Source organism: Somniosus microcephalus, chromosome 5, assembly GCF_052327205.1.
Source record: "Somniosus microcephalus isolate GS21.2 chromosome 5, FLI_Smic_1.0, whole genome shotgun sequence".
Lineage (NCBI taxonomy): Eukaryota > Metazoa > Chordata > Chondrichthyes > Squaliformes > Somniosidae > Somniosus > Somniosus microcephalus.
The window spans coordinates 296,895,673-296,911,552 of record NC_140991.1 but is presented as its reverse complement, the minus strand read 5'-3'; the positions used below and the strand labels follow the sequence as shown (position 1 = coordinate 296,911,552).

Genomic DNA, 15,880 nt, shown 5'->3' with positions numbered 1-15,880 from the left:
AATTTCTCAGCCTCTCCCGCACCCTCCCCGCAAATATCGGGGATCTGGAGAGCTCAAGACAATCGATAAAGCAAGATCAAGAGGTTACAGAGACAATCCCTCAGTACTCTGAGTTCCCGGCTGTAGCCACGCCAGATCGAGGCCACAGTTTCTCCCTGCTGGGGGTGTGGGTTACGAAGATTGGATGGGGTATTGTAACAGCGTCACTGCTGTGAGCCTTCTGGTGACTGGTGAAGGAGGATCTGCAGACACCCTCTGGAAGCTGCCTGCCTGCTTACTCAACAGCAGAGGTGCAAGACCCACTGATAGCTTCAAGAAAAACGGAACATGTGTCCTTCATTGAGCGATAAATATCACCAACAAAATTGATCTACCTATTGATATATAATACACACACATGGGAAAAGCGCTATGTCGAGAGCAAGTTTAGCAATCGTTACCTTTTAGGTCTCGGATTATCCTTTCGATCTGACTCTCTCCAACAGACACCGCCATCATTGTGGTTTCTACTCAAATAGTCTATCACCTGCTTGATTAAAAATACTTTATTTATTGCATGTTAAAAGAAAATATAGTCATAATCTCAGTACAACAAACTGCAGAGTAAAAGATCTGAATGCAATGCTATCTGCTGCAAGGTAAACTGCATATTTCTAACACATATTACTGACATGTAGCGTGTCTTACATCCAACACAAGAAATTAGTAGGAACAGTGACTCACATAGCCATAGGATATTCTCCTTATTCTGAAATGTAGAAACAAATAAAAATAATGGAAGGTGGTAATTACGTAAGTGGATGATAAACTAGTCAATATTTGAAGACATGGGAAGATCATAATAAAGGCAAATAAATGTAAATTTCTTCCTCATTTGCTCATTCCCACTGTAAATTAGGATAATACCATGGTAGTGGCAAAAACAAAAGGTTCTGTGACCCACAAATTAATACTATGGCCCAATTTAAGGACCAATATGCCTACAAAAAAAAATCCTTAGCAGATAAATAAGCTGGCAGTAGCAAAGGGTAATTCAGTAGATGCAATATATTTGGATTTTCAAAAGGCCTTCGATATAGCAGACTCATTACTAAAGTCAGAGCATGTGGAGTCTGGAAACAAGTTGCAGAATGGATAGCAAGCTGGCTACAAAACAGAAAACAGAGAGTAGGGGTTAAAGGTATTTACTCAGACTGGCAGACAGTGGGAATTGATGTTCCACAGGGATCAGTGCTGGGACCACTCTTGTTCACCATTTACATAAACGATTTGGACTCGGGAATTGGAAGTACAATTTCAAAAATTGCAAACGTCACTAAATTGGGGGGTATAGTTAATACCGAGGAAGACTGCGACAAAATACAAGAAAACGTTAGTAAACTTGCAGAATTAGCGTTTAAATAGCAAATGAATTTCATAGGCAAGTGTGAGGTAGTGCATTTTGGTGGGAGAAATAAGGAAGCCACATACTCCTTGGAAAATGAGAGTTTGACTGGGGTAGAGGAGCAAAGGCATCTAGGGATACAGATTCACAATCATTAAAAGTAGCAACTCAGGTTAACAAAGGCCATAAATTAATGCAAACAAAGCAATGGGGTTCATTTCTAGAAGGATAGAATTGAAAAGCAGAGAAGTTATGTTAAACTTGTATAGAACCTTGGTTAGACCATACTTAGAGTGCTGTGCACAGTTCTGGTCTCCATATTACAAATTGAGGAACTGAAGAAAGTGCAAAAAGGACCAGAACTGAGAGGTTATAACCATCAGGAAAGACTTAACATGCTGGGGCTCTTTTTCTCTAGCAAAGAGAAGGCTGGAGGATGACTTGATAGGTCTTTTAAAATTACAAAGGGGTTTGGTAGGGTAGACAGAGGCGTTTCCACTTGTGGAGAGTCCAAAATTAGGGGTCCTAAATATAAGAGTCACTAATAAAGTCAATACAGAACTCAGGAGAATCTTCTTATCCAGAGAGTGGTTAGAATGTGGAACTTGATACCACACGGAGTAGTTGAGGCGAATAACAAAGCTGCATTTAAGGGGAAGCTAGATAATTACATGAGGGAGAAAGGAATAGAAGAATATGTTGATAGGGTGAGATGAAGAGGGGCGAGAGGAGGCGTGTGTGGTGTGTAAACACCAGCATAGACCAGTTGGGCCAATTAGCCTGTTTCTGTGCTGTAAATTCTATATAATTCTATGTGTTGTGTCTGTGTTTAGCAAAGGCTCATGCATATGTACACAAATCTTGGAAGGTGGCTGGACCAGTTGTTAAGGCTATTAAAAACACATAGGAGGATCATCAGATTTATAAATAGAGGCACAGAATACAAAAGTAAGATAGTTATGCTAAACCTTTAAAAAACCACTAGTTAGGTCTGAGCTAGAGTATTGTATCCAATTCTGGGCACCATACTTTAGGAAGGATATCAAGGCCTTGGAGAGGGAGCAGAGGACATTTACTAGAATGGTACCAGGGATGTGGGACTTCAGATATGTGGAGAGACTAGAGAAGCTGGGATTGTTCACTACACAGCAGAGAACAATCTCTTGTGCATCCCCCACTTCCTTCTCACCACAACTGGCAGCCCTGCCTACAGCGATCTAGACCCCAAGCGCTGGAATTCCTTACAAAAAAAATCTTTCCACCTCTGCTGAAAGCCCACCTCTTTGACCAAGCATTTGGCCCCCTTAGCTAAACAGCTCCTTCTTTGGCTCAGTGTCAAATTTTGTCTGATAACGCATCTGTGAAGCAGCTGGAGTCATTTTACTACATTAAGAGACAAAATATAAGATGAAAGTTGTTGCTGTTGTTGAGAAGGTTAAGGGGAGATTTAATAGAGGTGTTCAAAATTATGAAGGGTTTTGATAAGAGTAGTTAGGGAGAAACCGTTTCCACTAGCAGGAGAGTTGATAACTAAAGGACACAGATTCAAGATAATTGGTAAAATAACCAGGGGCTGAGAGGAGGAGAAATTCTCTTACACAGCGAGTTATGATGATCTGGACTGCACTGGGTGGTGGAAGCAGATTCAATGGTAAACTTTCAAAAGGGTATGGTTGAAAAGGAAAACAAATTGCAGGGCTATGGGCAAAGAGCAGGGGAGTGGGACTAATTGGATAGAACCTTTCAAAGAGCCGGCATAGACAGGATGGGCCGAATGGCGTCCTTCTGTGCTGTTATGATGCTGGTCACCAGGATCCTGAGCGGGTGATCAGGCTCCCTAAACCCCTGCCTCAACACAGGCCCACCCACCACAGGCTGCAGCTAGCCCGGTACTTACACCAAGCGCACAGGCCACACTTGCCTGGCAGCTCTTCATTTCACAGCAAAGATGCCGAGCGTCAACCTAGGGGGCGAGGGTGGGAAGAGACAACAGGAGTCGTTAAGTGCGCTGATCGGAGACCGGCGCCATCAAGATGGCGGCAGGTACCCCCCACCCAAGTCCATCACTCACCGCCTCATCCCCGCACTGGGCCGCGCACCAACTTGAACCAGCACGCGCGACGCAAGTGAGCGACGTGCGAGCCGGCCAATCAGCGCGGGCCTCCGGGTCAATTGAACCAATAGTCAGCCGAGAGGGGCGGGATTCTTCGATCAAGTTCGTGTGCGGAGCAATGTCAACAATGGGCTGTCAGCTGACTGCTCAGTGGACAGCAATGTTGCTGCAGCCACATGACAGCCGGAGCCTGACTCAGCCTGTCAATCACAGGGCTATGATCCCAATCAGATAGGCCTAAGGGAGCAGAGCGGCCTGATTTTGGCCTGTGTTTGTCTCCATATCTTATTAAAAACCTGAAGTTTGCATGCACTTCCCGCTGTTATTTTTTAAAAAGAAAAAGAAATTTGCATTTATATAGCGCCTTTCACGACCACTGGACGTCCCAAAGCATTTTACAGCCAATTAAGTACTTTTTTGAAGTGTAGTCACTGGCAGAACGTAGGAAGCATGGCAGCCAATTTGCGCACAGCAAGCTCCCACAAACAGCAATGTGATAACGACCAAATAATCTGTTTTAATCATGTTGATTGAGGGATAAATATTGGCAAGGACACCAGGGATAACTTCCCTGCTCTTCTTCGAAATAGTGCCACGGATCTTTTATGTCTACCTGAGAGAGCAGACGGGGCTTCGGTTTAACGTCTCATCCGAAAGACAGCACCTCCGACAGTGCAGCACTCCCTCAGTATTGCACTGGAGTGTCAGCCTAGATGTTTGTGCTTAAGTCTCTGGAGTGGGACTTGAACCTACAATCTCCTGACATTTTTTTTGCATTAGATTTGCAAGGGAGGTAATTCCAGAGCTTGGGACCTAGACAGATGTAGGCACAGACGTCGATGGTGGAACGAAGGAAAGCAGGGATGCACAAGAGGCCAGAATTAGACGGATGCAGTGTACTTTACCTTGCCAATCCCAATTCCAACTCATCACTACTCTACATTCTTACTCTCCTGTTCTCAACACAGGCTTGGATCCCCCTTGAATAAACCTTCTCACCCACTGTGCCCATTTATTCCCTGCTGTCTACCCTGACCCCTGCCGCGCCCACTAGCCCCCTTAGGGTATGGACCCTCGACCATATGGACCGCATACTTGGCTTTGCTCCAATATTCTCCCCTCCTGGCCCAAAGGCTTGTGCATTCTGATGTGCCTGAAGTACAGTGGCCATGATTGTGGCCCAAGCACTGTTTTTATTCACTACCACTCCCAGGGCTAATTTAACTTTCGGGGTCAACTTTGTAAAGAACATCTTATATCCCTTCTGATTGCGATGATTGGTCCCTACCAGGGCCAGCGGCTGGTACATAACGTATAGCTCGTGTCATCTTTGCTGGAATGCCTGTGGGTGCTCCTGCTGCCCCCTGTTCACATCTACCGATTGCACTATAAACATCTGTCTGACCGATTCCCAGCAATGCAAGAATGGCATCCTTTGTGCCTTGGGAGTTAGTGACGGCAGTAAAGACCGCTGCTTCCAACCGTGCCTTGAGGTCCGGACTCAAACCAGACAACACAGTATGCGCTAAGATCTGGATCGTCACCTTCAAGATGACCCTGGCTGGAGACACCGAACGTCTGAGCGAGCTCTACTGGGTCCCTCCCATCTCTAATCTCTTGCTCCATCGCCCGCTGTTCCGTGTGAGTGATCGGGAGATCCTCCTGATAATGACTTGTTGCTTGACCTGCCTGTCCGATACACCACCTCTACCTATTTCTGTGCTCCCTTAGGAGGACCACCATCATCATTGTCATCCTGGTACTGATACGCCGCATTATCCAACGCTCCCCAATCAGTCTCACCACCTAGAAACCCACAACTTCCTCGGGTTACTGCCTCTGCCATAGCCATTCTCCACCTCAACTGACTACTGAGCCTTTCTATTTGCACCCGGCACTGTCGATGGCCAGGTTTACCCATTTCCTTATACCTTTCTGACTCTTCCCTCAGCGCCTCTCTTGCATCTTCTAACTGCTGTTTTAACTCTTCTACTTCCCTTTTCAGCTTCTTTCACTCGTACTCCTGTGCAGCCAGCCCTGACCATAGGGCAGCTGCTAAATTCACCAATAGTGTTTGGTTTCCTAACATAGCACTTAACTCAATGATTCGCAAGTGAAAGCTCTCAATTGACTGCTGCAGTTCCCCTTTCTCGCATCCCCTCTGGCACTTACGCTCTACCAATTCCACCTTAAAATTTTTTCATCCCTATCTTTCAACTGCGCAGGACCACAAAGCATATCTTTACATATGTCTTGCTTGCTCGCCTGGCTTTATTTTCTTAGTCCCGACCTGTTCGCGTATCCAGGCACACGCCTCCTTGTATAGTTCATCCGCTTTAGACATTGCCAGGAACAGCGCCTTACCTGGCTTTACTACTCTATGTTAGACTTTCTCCTCCTATTGGTGGATCCAGTCGGATTCCCCTTTCTTACCTATGCTGCTTAATTGTCGGAGGCTAACGCACTGCCCTAACTCCAAGTCTACTAAACTAGTTTCTTCCCCCAGGAGTTAGGTTATGAACCTGAAGGGATTGTGATACGGCTATTTTGTCTTGTTATTTGCCAAGTCCTGCCGTCGGTCGCCAATTGTTACAGGATTCCCTCATGTCAAGGACGCTTGGCTCTAATTTACCCTGTCAATGATTTGGCTTGGCAATCCCAATTGGGTATAACAAGGCTTTATTTTAACATTAGCAGAATCAATCATACACACACTATTCACCGGTGGGCACCGCAGGGACTGGAGTGCATAATCACCCCCGACAATCAAATTTTAATTGAATTTGTTAAGTTTCATTTAATGTTTTTTTAAGTTACAGTTTATTTGTTTATGGTCCATACAAAAGAGTAGACACAGTATTCAAGCAACAATTAACAGAATCAAGGTTGGTGCTACCAAGCCTCTGGACAGCAATGCAATGTGGTTGGTCTTGTTCAAATCTGCTGTGTTTTGTTCAGTATGCTCTCTTTCATCAAACTCCAAACCATCGTCAACACCTTCACCGAAGCGTACGAGAGCATGGGCCTTACACTAAACATCCGTAAGACAATGGTCCTCTACCAACCTGCCCCCGCCACACAATACTGCCCCCTGATTATAAAAATCCACGACAAGGCCTTGGACAATATAGACCACTTTCCATACCTCGGGAGCCTACTGTCAACAAGGTTAGATGTCGATGATGAAGTCCAACACCGCCTTCAGTGTGCCAGTGCAGCCTTCGGTCGCCTGAGGAAGAGAGTGTTTGAAGACCAGGACCTCAAACCCGGCACTAAGCTCATGGTCTACAGAGCAGCAGTGATACCCGCCCTGCTGTATGCCTCAGAGACATGGACCATGTACAGTAGGCACCTCAAAGCACTGGAGAGGTACCACCAATGCTGCCTCCGCAAGATCCTGCAAATCCATTGGCAGGATAGGCGCACCAACGTCCGTGTTCTTGCTCAGGCCAACATCCCCAGCATCGAAGCTTTGACCACGCTTGATCAGCTCCGATGGACGGGTCACATCGTCCGCATGCCCGATACGAGACTCCCAAAACAAGCATTCTACTCGGAGCTCCGGCACAGCAAGAGAGCTCCAGGTGGGCAAAGGAAACGCTTCAAAGACACCCTCAAAGCCTCCTTGAAAAAGTGCAACATCCCCACTGACACCTGGGAATCCCTGGCCCAAGACCGCACAAAGTGGAGAAGAAGCATCCGAGAAGGCGCCGAACACCTCGAGTCTCTTTGCCGGGAGCAAGCGGAAGCCAAGCGCAGGCAGTGCAAGGAGCGCACGTCAACCCAAGCACCCGACCCACCCGCCCATTCAACCAATGTCTGCCCCACCTGTGACAGAGACTGTAGGTCCCACATTGGATTCATCAGTCACCTGAGAACTCATTTTTAATGTGGAAGCAAGTCATCCTCGGTTCTGAGGGACTGCCTAAGAAGAAGATGCTCTCTTTCATTTCTACCCCTGTCCTTTTGGCTCCGTGGTGCATGCATATTCTTGCATCAGCCGAAACTCAATGGCTCCACTCTGTCTACTCTTTCAGGTGGGGTGATTGACCAAATCGACTGTAAAACATTAAAACATTAATTAAAACTTAACAAATTAAATTAGAATTTTGTTGGCCGGGGTGATGATGCACTCCAGTCCCTGCGGTGCCCACCGGTCGCGGAAGGCCTCAAGCGTGCCGGCGGACACTGCGTGCTCCATCTCCAGGGCCACCCGGGTGCGAACATAGCCGCGGAAGAGAGGCAGGCAATCGGGCCGAACGACCCCCTCGATCGCCCGCTGCCTGGACCTGTTAATGGCTATTTTCGCCAGGCCCAGGAGCAGTCCCACGAGGAGGTCTGCCGATCTGCCTGCTCCCCTCTGCACCGGGTGACCAAAGATCAGGTGCGTGGGACTCCACTCTGTCTAGTTTCAACCAGTATTCTCTTAAACAGACCACGGTGTCCTTGTTTGCCTGGAATTAGGTGTGCTCTTTTGGTGCGATCAATAAACTGTAACTTAACAAAAATACATCAAATGAAACTTAACAAATTAAATTAAAATTTGGTTTCCGGGGGTGATGATGCACTCCAGTCCCTCCGGCGTCCACCGGTCGCGGAAGGCCTTGAGCGCACCGGCGGACACCGCGTGCTCCATCTCCAGGGCCACCTAGGCGCGAATGAGGCTGCGGAAGAGAGGCAGACACTCAGGCCGAACGACCCCCTCGACCGCCCGCTGCCTGGACCAGTTAATGGCCACTTCGGCCAGGCCCAGGAGCAGTCCCATGAGGAGCTCCCTCGACCTGCCCGCTCCCCCCTACCCCGCACCGGGTGACTGAAGATCAGGACCGTGGGGAATTAGGTGTGACTTCCCCCTAATCAATTGTCAAAGTGTGCAATTGATAAGTTGTTAACAAATTTAAGGCCATCGAAGGCCATCTAACAGTTCGCAAGGTATCATACACCTCCTGATTGGCTCCACTCTGTCTAGCTTCAATCATCTAACTAGTTAATGAGGTTATGTAGCATCACCAGCTCTGCCCAAACTGCCCCTTGCTCCTCTTCCTCATCTACAATCTATCCCTATACATGTGCCGCTACCTCCTGCCACACACCCAACCCACTCTTCTGGCCATCCAATGATCATCTCGGGGAAAGAGCATAGCCCTCCTCTGGCACACTGCTTCTAAATAAATCTCTATGGGCCCATCTGAAAAAGCTGCCCTATTACCCTCACAATTGACAGGGCGAAAGGTTCACAGTTGCACTTTAGTTCCCTTTGGCCACTAATACTGCAATTCCCCTTTAAATTATTGCAGGCCTTTCAGGCTAGTCGATTGTGTTGTGTATGTACCTTTAAGAGAGAACTGCTTTTATACTGTAGTACCGGCAGTGACCACACCTGTATATAAAGCCGTAGCAGGCTTCTGTACTTTCAGTTCCAGCATACCCTCTGTTCAGTAAACACCTCTTATCATTCTCCTGCAGTCCGTGTGATATTGATACGCGGACACTACACTGGCGACGAGCAGGTTCAAACTCACTTGCAGTGCTGCATCACCTCACGGGGATCCATCCCTGAAAAGAAGCTTCTTGGAGGTCGAAGTCAGAGCAATGGGCGTCGACCGCGGGCAACCGCTCAGTGATCCATCGGAGTTCAGAGAATCGCAGGGGAGGCTATGGAGAGCTGGGCTTGGCTCCCCAGTCAAGGTGTTCCAGCAAATCGTGCTGGTAGCAGGTAGTGCGCTGACCCTTCCGGACTGCGGCGGGCTTGAGCTCGATCGAGCGGCTCTGCAAAGGGGCCGTGCAACGTCGTCGGGAAGGAACAGAGAGAGAGAGGGTGGAGCGCACAGGGCGCGGTCGGTGCTCAAGAGCCGGGCAGCGTTAGAGAAAATAAAACGAGGGGAAGGAAAAGAGAGACGCGCCGAAGCCGTGGGGCGCCGCCATTACGCTTTAGAATGCTAGGAGCAGCATTGGCAGCAAGGGGAAGAAGGAAAAGTGCGGGAGGCGCCATTTTATTCCATTGGGGAAGAAGAAAAAGCGTGGGAGGCGCCATTTTAAATCACCCAAGATGCCGAAAAGTGGCAGTATCACTGCTTTCGACAACGATGTAGAAGACTGGACCACGTATGTGGAAAGAATTGAAGTGTACTGCAAGGCAAATGAGGTGGCCGATGGAAAGAAGGCGTCGGTATTATTAAATTTGATGGGCACGAGAATGTACGGCCTATTGCGGAATTTAATTACCCCAGCTAAACCAATGGAGAAAAGCTTTGAAGAGATTGTCAATATCTTACAGGAACATCTAAATCCTACACCACTGCTGATAGCAGAAAGGTTCAAGCTCCACAAAAGAAACCAGCACAAAGATGAGAGCAATGCTGACTATCTTACGGAACTACGCAAGTTATCGAAGCACTGCCAGTTCGGAGCACGACTGGCAGATACCTTAAGGGATAAGTTTGTCTGCGGGCTCCAGAGTGAAGGAACCCAGAAACGACTACTTTCGGAAAAGGACCTGACGCTAGAAAAGGCTTTCAGCGTGGCAGTATCCTATGAAGCAGCAGCAAGGGGAGCTGCGGAAATACAACAGAAACCACAAGAATATAGCACCAACGAAATGGCATATGGAGCAGAAAAGTGCTATCGCTGCGGCAGAACAACCCATGATCAGAAGGACTGCTGGTTTAAGGACAAAGTATGCAGGCAATGTGGAAAAGTGGGACACATAGCAAGAGTCTGCAGGTCGGGAAAGAAAACCAACACTAAAAGAACTACTAAGGAAAAGTACAAGAAAGTAAAAAAAATGACAGACAGTAGTTCAGAAGATCAGGAGAGTGATAATGACTCCGGGAGCAGGAGACTAAGTTGTCTAAAGTTATACAACGTGATCGCAAAGGAGGATCACCGAACCATTTGGGTCACCCTCATGATAGCAGGGTCCCAAGTAAAGATGGAATTGGACACAGGATCAGCCCTAACTGTTATGAATCGACGAGACTATGAGCGGCTATTCTCACACATACCCTTGAAGGACACGTCCATTGTATTGAAGACATATTCGGGGCAAAAAGTCTACCCCAGAGGAAAAATAAGGGTGCCAGTTAAATACAATGGCAAGGAAACACAGAAACTGTATCTATATATACTACAAGATGGAGGACCACCATTATTGGGACGTGAATGGATCCGAAAAATACAATTGGATTGGCATTCCATTCAGGCGCTAACTGTGGCTGACAAAAAGGATGACGACGTCACACCTGGACGACTGTCAAAAATTCTAACTGACGCGAAAGAGGTGTTCCAACAAGGACTTGGGACTCTAAAAGGAGTAACGGCAATGATAAAAATTGAAGATAACGCAAACCCAAAATTTTTTAAGGCCAGACCGGTACCGTACGCGATCCGCCCAGCCGTTGAAGCAGAGCTGGAGAGTCTGGAGCGTTCGGGTGTGCTGTCCAAGGTGGACTGGAGCGAGTGGGCCACACCCATCATTCCTGTAATGAAGAGATAATTGAGCAGCACGCCTGGGGAGCCGAAGAAGGTTCGCATCTGGGGGACTTTAAGGTAACTGTGAACCCAGTCCTGCACACAGTACAATATCCACTTCCATGGATAGAAGATATTTTCGCCTCACTATCTGGAGGGAAACGCTTTACGAAGATTGATCTGGCCCAAGCGTATCTACAAATGGAGGTGGAAGAAGCATCTAGAAAATACCTCACGATAAACACTCACAAAGGTCTTTACCAGTACAACTGACTGGTATTCGGGGTAGCATCAGCCCCGGCTATTTGGCAGAGGGCAATGGAACAAGTCCTGCAAGGGATCCCGGGGACCCAGTGTTATTTGGACGACATCCTGGTTACGGGCGAAAATGACAGTGAACACCTTGCCAACCTGGAGCAGGTGCTCACTAGATTACAAGAATATGGGCTACGAGCCAACCACCCCAAATGCGAGTTTTTCAGGAGACAAATCTCGTATTGTGGCCACATGATTGATGAGGAGGGGTTACATAAGTCCCCAGACACGATTGAGGCGGTAGTCAAGGCTCCAGCACCAGAAAATGTGTCGCAACTGAGGTCGTTCCTCGGGTTGGTGAACTACTACCATAAGTTCTTGCCGAATTTATCTACAATTCTGCACCCACTGAACGCCCTGCTGCAAACTGGAGTAGCATGGAAATGGAGTGATGAGTGTAAGCGTGCCTTTCAGAAATGTAAATGCCTAATCACTTCAAAAGAAGTATTGGCCCACTACAATCCAACACTACCGATTCGGTTGGCATGTGATGCGTCCCCCTACGGCATTGGAGCGGTGCAAATTCCTTGACGGTTCAGAGAGGCCAATAGCCTTTGCGTCACGCTCGTTAACCTCAGCCGAGCGTAACTATGCCCAGATTGACAGGGAGGCCCTCAGCCTGGTGTGGGGGGTGAAGAAGTTCAATCACTATCTGCACAGGCAGAAATTCACCCTACTGACTGATCATCAGCCTCTGGTCTCTATTTTTAACCCAAAGAAGGGCGTTCCGGTGATGACAGCGCAACGGCTGCAAAGATGGTCCCTTTTTCTAGGGGCATATCAATACGACATAGAGTACAAGGGTACGAAACAGCATGGAAACGCTGATGGGCTGTCGCGCCTACCGTTGCCTGCGGTGGAGGAAGCACCTGCAGTGGACCCTGTTGAGATATTCCATTCGACCATAGTCGAATGCCTACCTGTTACAAACTCAAGTATAGAGAAGGAAACCCGAAATGACCCGACACTCTCTCGGGTCTATGATTTGACGGTGAAGGGATGGCCAGCACATGGCGACTCACTGTTGCCAGCATTCTCGCCAAGGAGAGAACAGCTGTCAGTGTGCCGGGGGACCTTGATGTGTGGATCCCGAGTGGTAATTCCACCCAAGTTGAGAGATAGAGTGCTCAATGAGTTTCATGAGGGTCATCTGGGAGGGGTAAAAATGAAGAGCCTAGCCAGGGCGTTTGTGTGGTGGCCGGGAATCGATAAAGAAATCGAGGATATGACCAAGAGAGGCACAGGATGCCAGAAAGTCCAAAACGCTCCACCACAGGCTCCGCTACACCCATGGGAGTGGCCCTCATCTCCATGGCAACGGGTACACATTGATTTTGCTGGTCCATTTATGGACTCAATGTTTCTAATCGCCGTGGATGCACATTCGAAATGGCCAGAGGTCATCAAAATGTCCTCCACCACCACGGAGAAAACTATTGCAGTCCTACGGACCATCTTCGCCAGGAATGGCTTGCCAGAACCGATTTGCTCCGACAATGGACCACAGTTTGTGTCCGAGGATTTCCGGAGGTTTTTGAGGAATAATGGGGTAAAACATTACGGCCTAGAAATTCAATATAGCCACTTTTGGGGCGGTAAAGTCGGGCGGGCGCTAAAGTTAGCGCCCGCCGGAAAGTGGAGGCCACTTCGCCGATATTCAGTAGCTTTGGCCAAGGAGTTTGGGCGAGCGCTGAAACTGGCGTTGCACCCCTATCTTTAGGCGCTAAGCCGGCGGTGCAGAGTGATAACGCCGAGGCCGGGCGCAGCGCAGGTGTGGTCATGTTTTGATTGACAGCAGACACCCTGACGCCGGCCAGCTCTTAAAGGGGGAAGGGTCGACTTGGTCTGCTGCCACGCCCTGGATAGTGGAGCCCTCCAGCTAGGCCTGAACACTGCTGCTGGACCCAAATAGCGCCTGAAGCCATGCAGAAGGCCCGTGAACGAGCGCAGCGCTTCTCAGAGCATGCTTTGAGGGTGCTGCTTAGGGGTTTGGAGAAGAAAAGAGATATCTTGTGCCCGGACAGTGGCAAGAAGGCTCCCAAGAGGCTGTACAGGAGAGCCTGGAGGGAAATCGCCCAGAGGGTCACAGCCAACAGCGATGTCCCCAGGACTGGTAACCAATGCCGCAAGAAGTTCAACGACCTCACACGGTTGGTCAGGGTGAGTACCCTTTCCAGTGTCCTCCTCATCCTTGCATGTGCACCTCACATTATGGGCAAAGGGACCTCAAAGGCCTAATGGCCAGCCCTCCTCCAGCAGCTATGGCACTGGCATGATCATCAGTAGCACTTTCTGCACTTGACACACTGGCCAAGCTATTCGACCATGGGAGGCAGTGCACACAACAACAGGGCACCACACTGGCAAAGCTATTCGACCATGGGAGGCAGTGCACACAACAACAGGACACCACACTGGCCAAGCTATTCGACCATGGGAGGCAGTGCACACAACAACAGGGCACCACACTGGCCAAGCTATTCGACCATGGGAGGCAGTGCACACAACAACAGGGCACCACACTGTACTTAGAGGCCGTCCTTTCTCTTGCAGGCCAAGCTGGCGCAGAATCTGAAGAGCCGGACTGTCACCGGGGGAGGCCGTGACCAGTTCCAGGAGCTCAGTGACCTGGAGGAGCGCGTGGCTCGACTCATGCGTGCCCGGGTGATTGGCCCCATTGCTATTGGAGATGCCGACCCTGTGCTGGGCCCCAATGGTAAGGACATGACCGTTTGGACCTCTCGCGTTCCCCTTGCGCTTCAGATCTACATCCTTTGCCACTGTCCCACCAATGCACATAATGCCACCACTCATGCCTCCCTCGCTGACGCCCTGTCCTCACTCTAAAGCTACTCTTGCGCCTTCCTGCTTTCAGCTGGTGAGGAGGAGGTCCCTGAAGCTGCGAGTGTCAGTCCCTCGGAAGAGGAGGACGAGGAGGAGCAAGAGGAAGGCGGCACATCGGGGGAACCCTCATCCGTCTTGCCTGGAGGAGAGCCAGGGGGAAGTGTTGCAGGGGGCTGCAGCTCCTGTGCCCAGTGGCGTCCAGCCACGCGGGAAGGGTCGGGCAGCACGGCTGCCTTCTCCCCAGAGGGGGGAAGTGTTGCAGGGGAGGGCAGGTGCTGGGCCCAGTGGCGTCCAGCCACGCGGGAAGGGTCGGGCAGCACGGCTGCCTTCTCCCCAGAGGGGGGAAGTGTTGCAGGGGAGGGCAGTTGCTGGGCCCAGTGGCGTCCAGCCACGCGGGAAGGGTCGGCCAGCTCGGCGGCCTTCTCCCCAGAGGGAGAGTCCGGCCTCCACTCCGGAGACGGTCCTCGCCCAGGAGGTGCGCCTCCTTGATCAAATGTCCGCGGATTCGGAGCGGCGCCACACCGAGTTCATGGGGGTTGTGGGACAGTTGCCTCAGGCCATTGAGTCCCTGGCTCATAGTGTGGCCGATTTCGGGGACTCACAGGCCAGGGGTGTCGAACAACTCGCGACAGCACAGGACGCGAGTCGAGAGTTCATGAGTGGTGCCGTGCAGACACTGGCTGGTCTGATGCGGGCACAGACCAGGGCAGTACGGGCACTCACTTCTGCCACACTCGCTGTGTCACGGACGCATCGCCAGGGCACCCGCCGCGCTGCTGCAGCACAGCGGTCTGGCCTTCACCAGATTGCTGCGCTTGCTGCAGTGCCAGCCCGGCCGAGTGCCAGTGTCTCTGGCGACCAGCGAGCGCCTGGCATCAGCCAGCTTGCCCCCATTGCTGCAGCCGCCACTGCCACTCCCCCAGCAAAGCTGCGACGAGCTGCTGGAGAGACTGATGCTGCCCAGCCACAGCTGCAGCAGTCAGCAGCCGGCCCCTCCAGGGCCGGACCTCGTCTAGGCCGACCCCCAAGGGCATCTGCTGTCACGCTTTGTGCCCCTCAGGAGCCTTCCCCCAGCCTTGCAACACCCACAGGGCCCAGGTTGAGGCAGAGCAGCAGGTCGGGCAGGGGCCAGAGAAGCCTGCACAAGGACTCGCCCTCTCGGCACACCAAGTAGAGTGTGTTGCCAAATGTTTTTTTATATGGGGGTGTTTGTGTTCTGTATGGGGGGGGTTTATTTTGGTAAGGTCGAAGATGATGGCAAATGTTTTTTTAGATGGGGGTGTTTGTGTTCTGTATGGGGGGGTTTGTCTTGGTAAGGCCGAGGATGAAGGCCAATTGGATGGACAAGTTTTGTTATTCCTCCCCAGGTTGTGGGAGTGAGATATGTTTTTGACTGTTTTTTGGGGGTCTTGTCTGTTTTTGTGTTTCATGTGGGAAGGGCCCTGAGTTTGTTAAATAAAGCTTTTTCTTTATTCAGCTTGTCCATGTGTCATGTTTCAAGTGGTTGTTGCGTTAACCGGCTGAGGGCTTGCGGAGCGGCTGCATTCAGGTGCGTTCATTGCCACAAGCCATTCCCTGACAGGGGGCCTAGAAGTGTCGTTCAATAAGCCGCCGGCGGACGGCCCTTGGACCTTGTGGCTCCCTCCTGGGCTGGTACTCCTCCTCCTCCTCCTCCTCCTCCTCCTCATGGTCCTCCTGCTCGTCCTCCTGAGGTGGTGGTCCAACGTGAGGTGGCAGTGCCTGAGTCCTGCGGA

The 15,880-nt window shown here is 50.2% G+C and overlaps 1 protein-coding gene across 7 annotated transcripts in view; it reads right to left on the bottom strand.

Moving 5' to 3' along the window:
- The window catches only part of fyco1a (FYVE and coiled-coil domain autophagy adaptor 1a), a 272,403-nt gene extending 268,875 nt beyond the window's left edge, over window positions 1-3,528 (bottom strand). For 3 of the 7 annotated variants that reach the window (XM_085989183.1, XM_085989188.1, XM_085989189.1), the window contains exons 1-2: window positions 3,306-3,449; window positions 441-526 (exon numbers count right to left, since the gene is read on the bottom strand). In XM_085989183.1, the coding sequence (XP_085845309.1) occupies window positions 441-498 (58 nt within the window). In that variant the 5' untranslated portion in view covers window positions 499-526; window positions 3,306-3,449. The other 4 variants (XM_085989185.1, XM_085989186.1, XM_085989184.1 and 1 more) reach the window with 4 other exon arrangements.
- Between the last annotated feature and the right edge of the window lie 12,352 nt (window positions 3,529-15,880).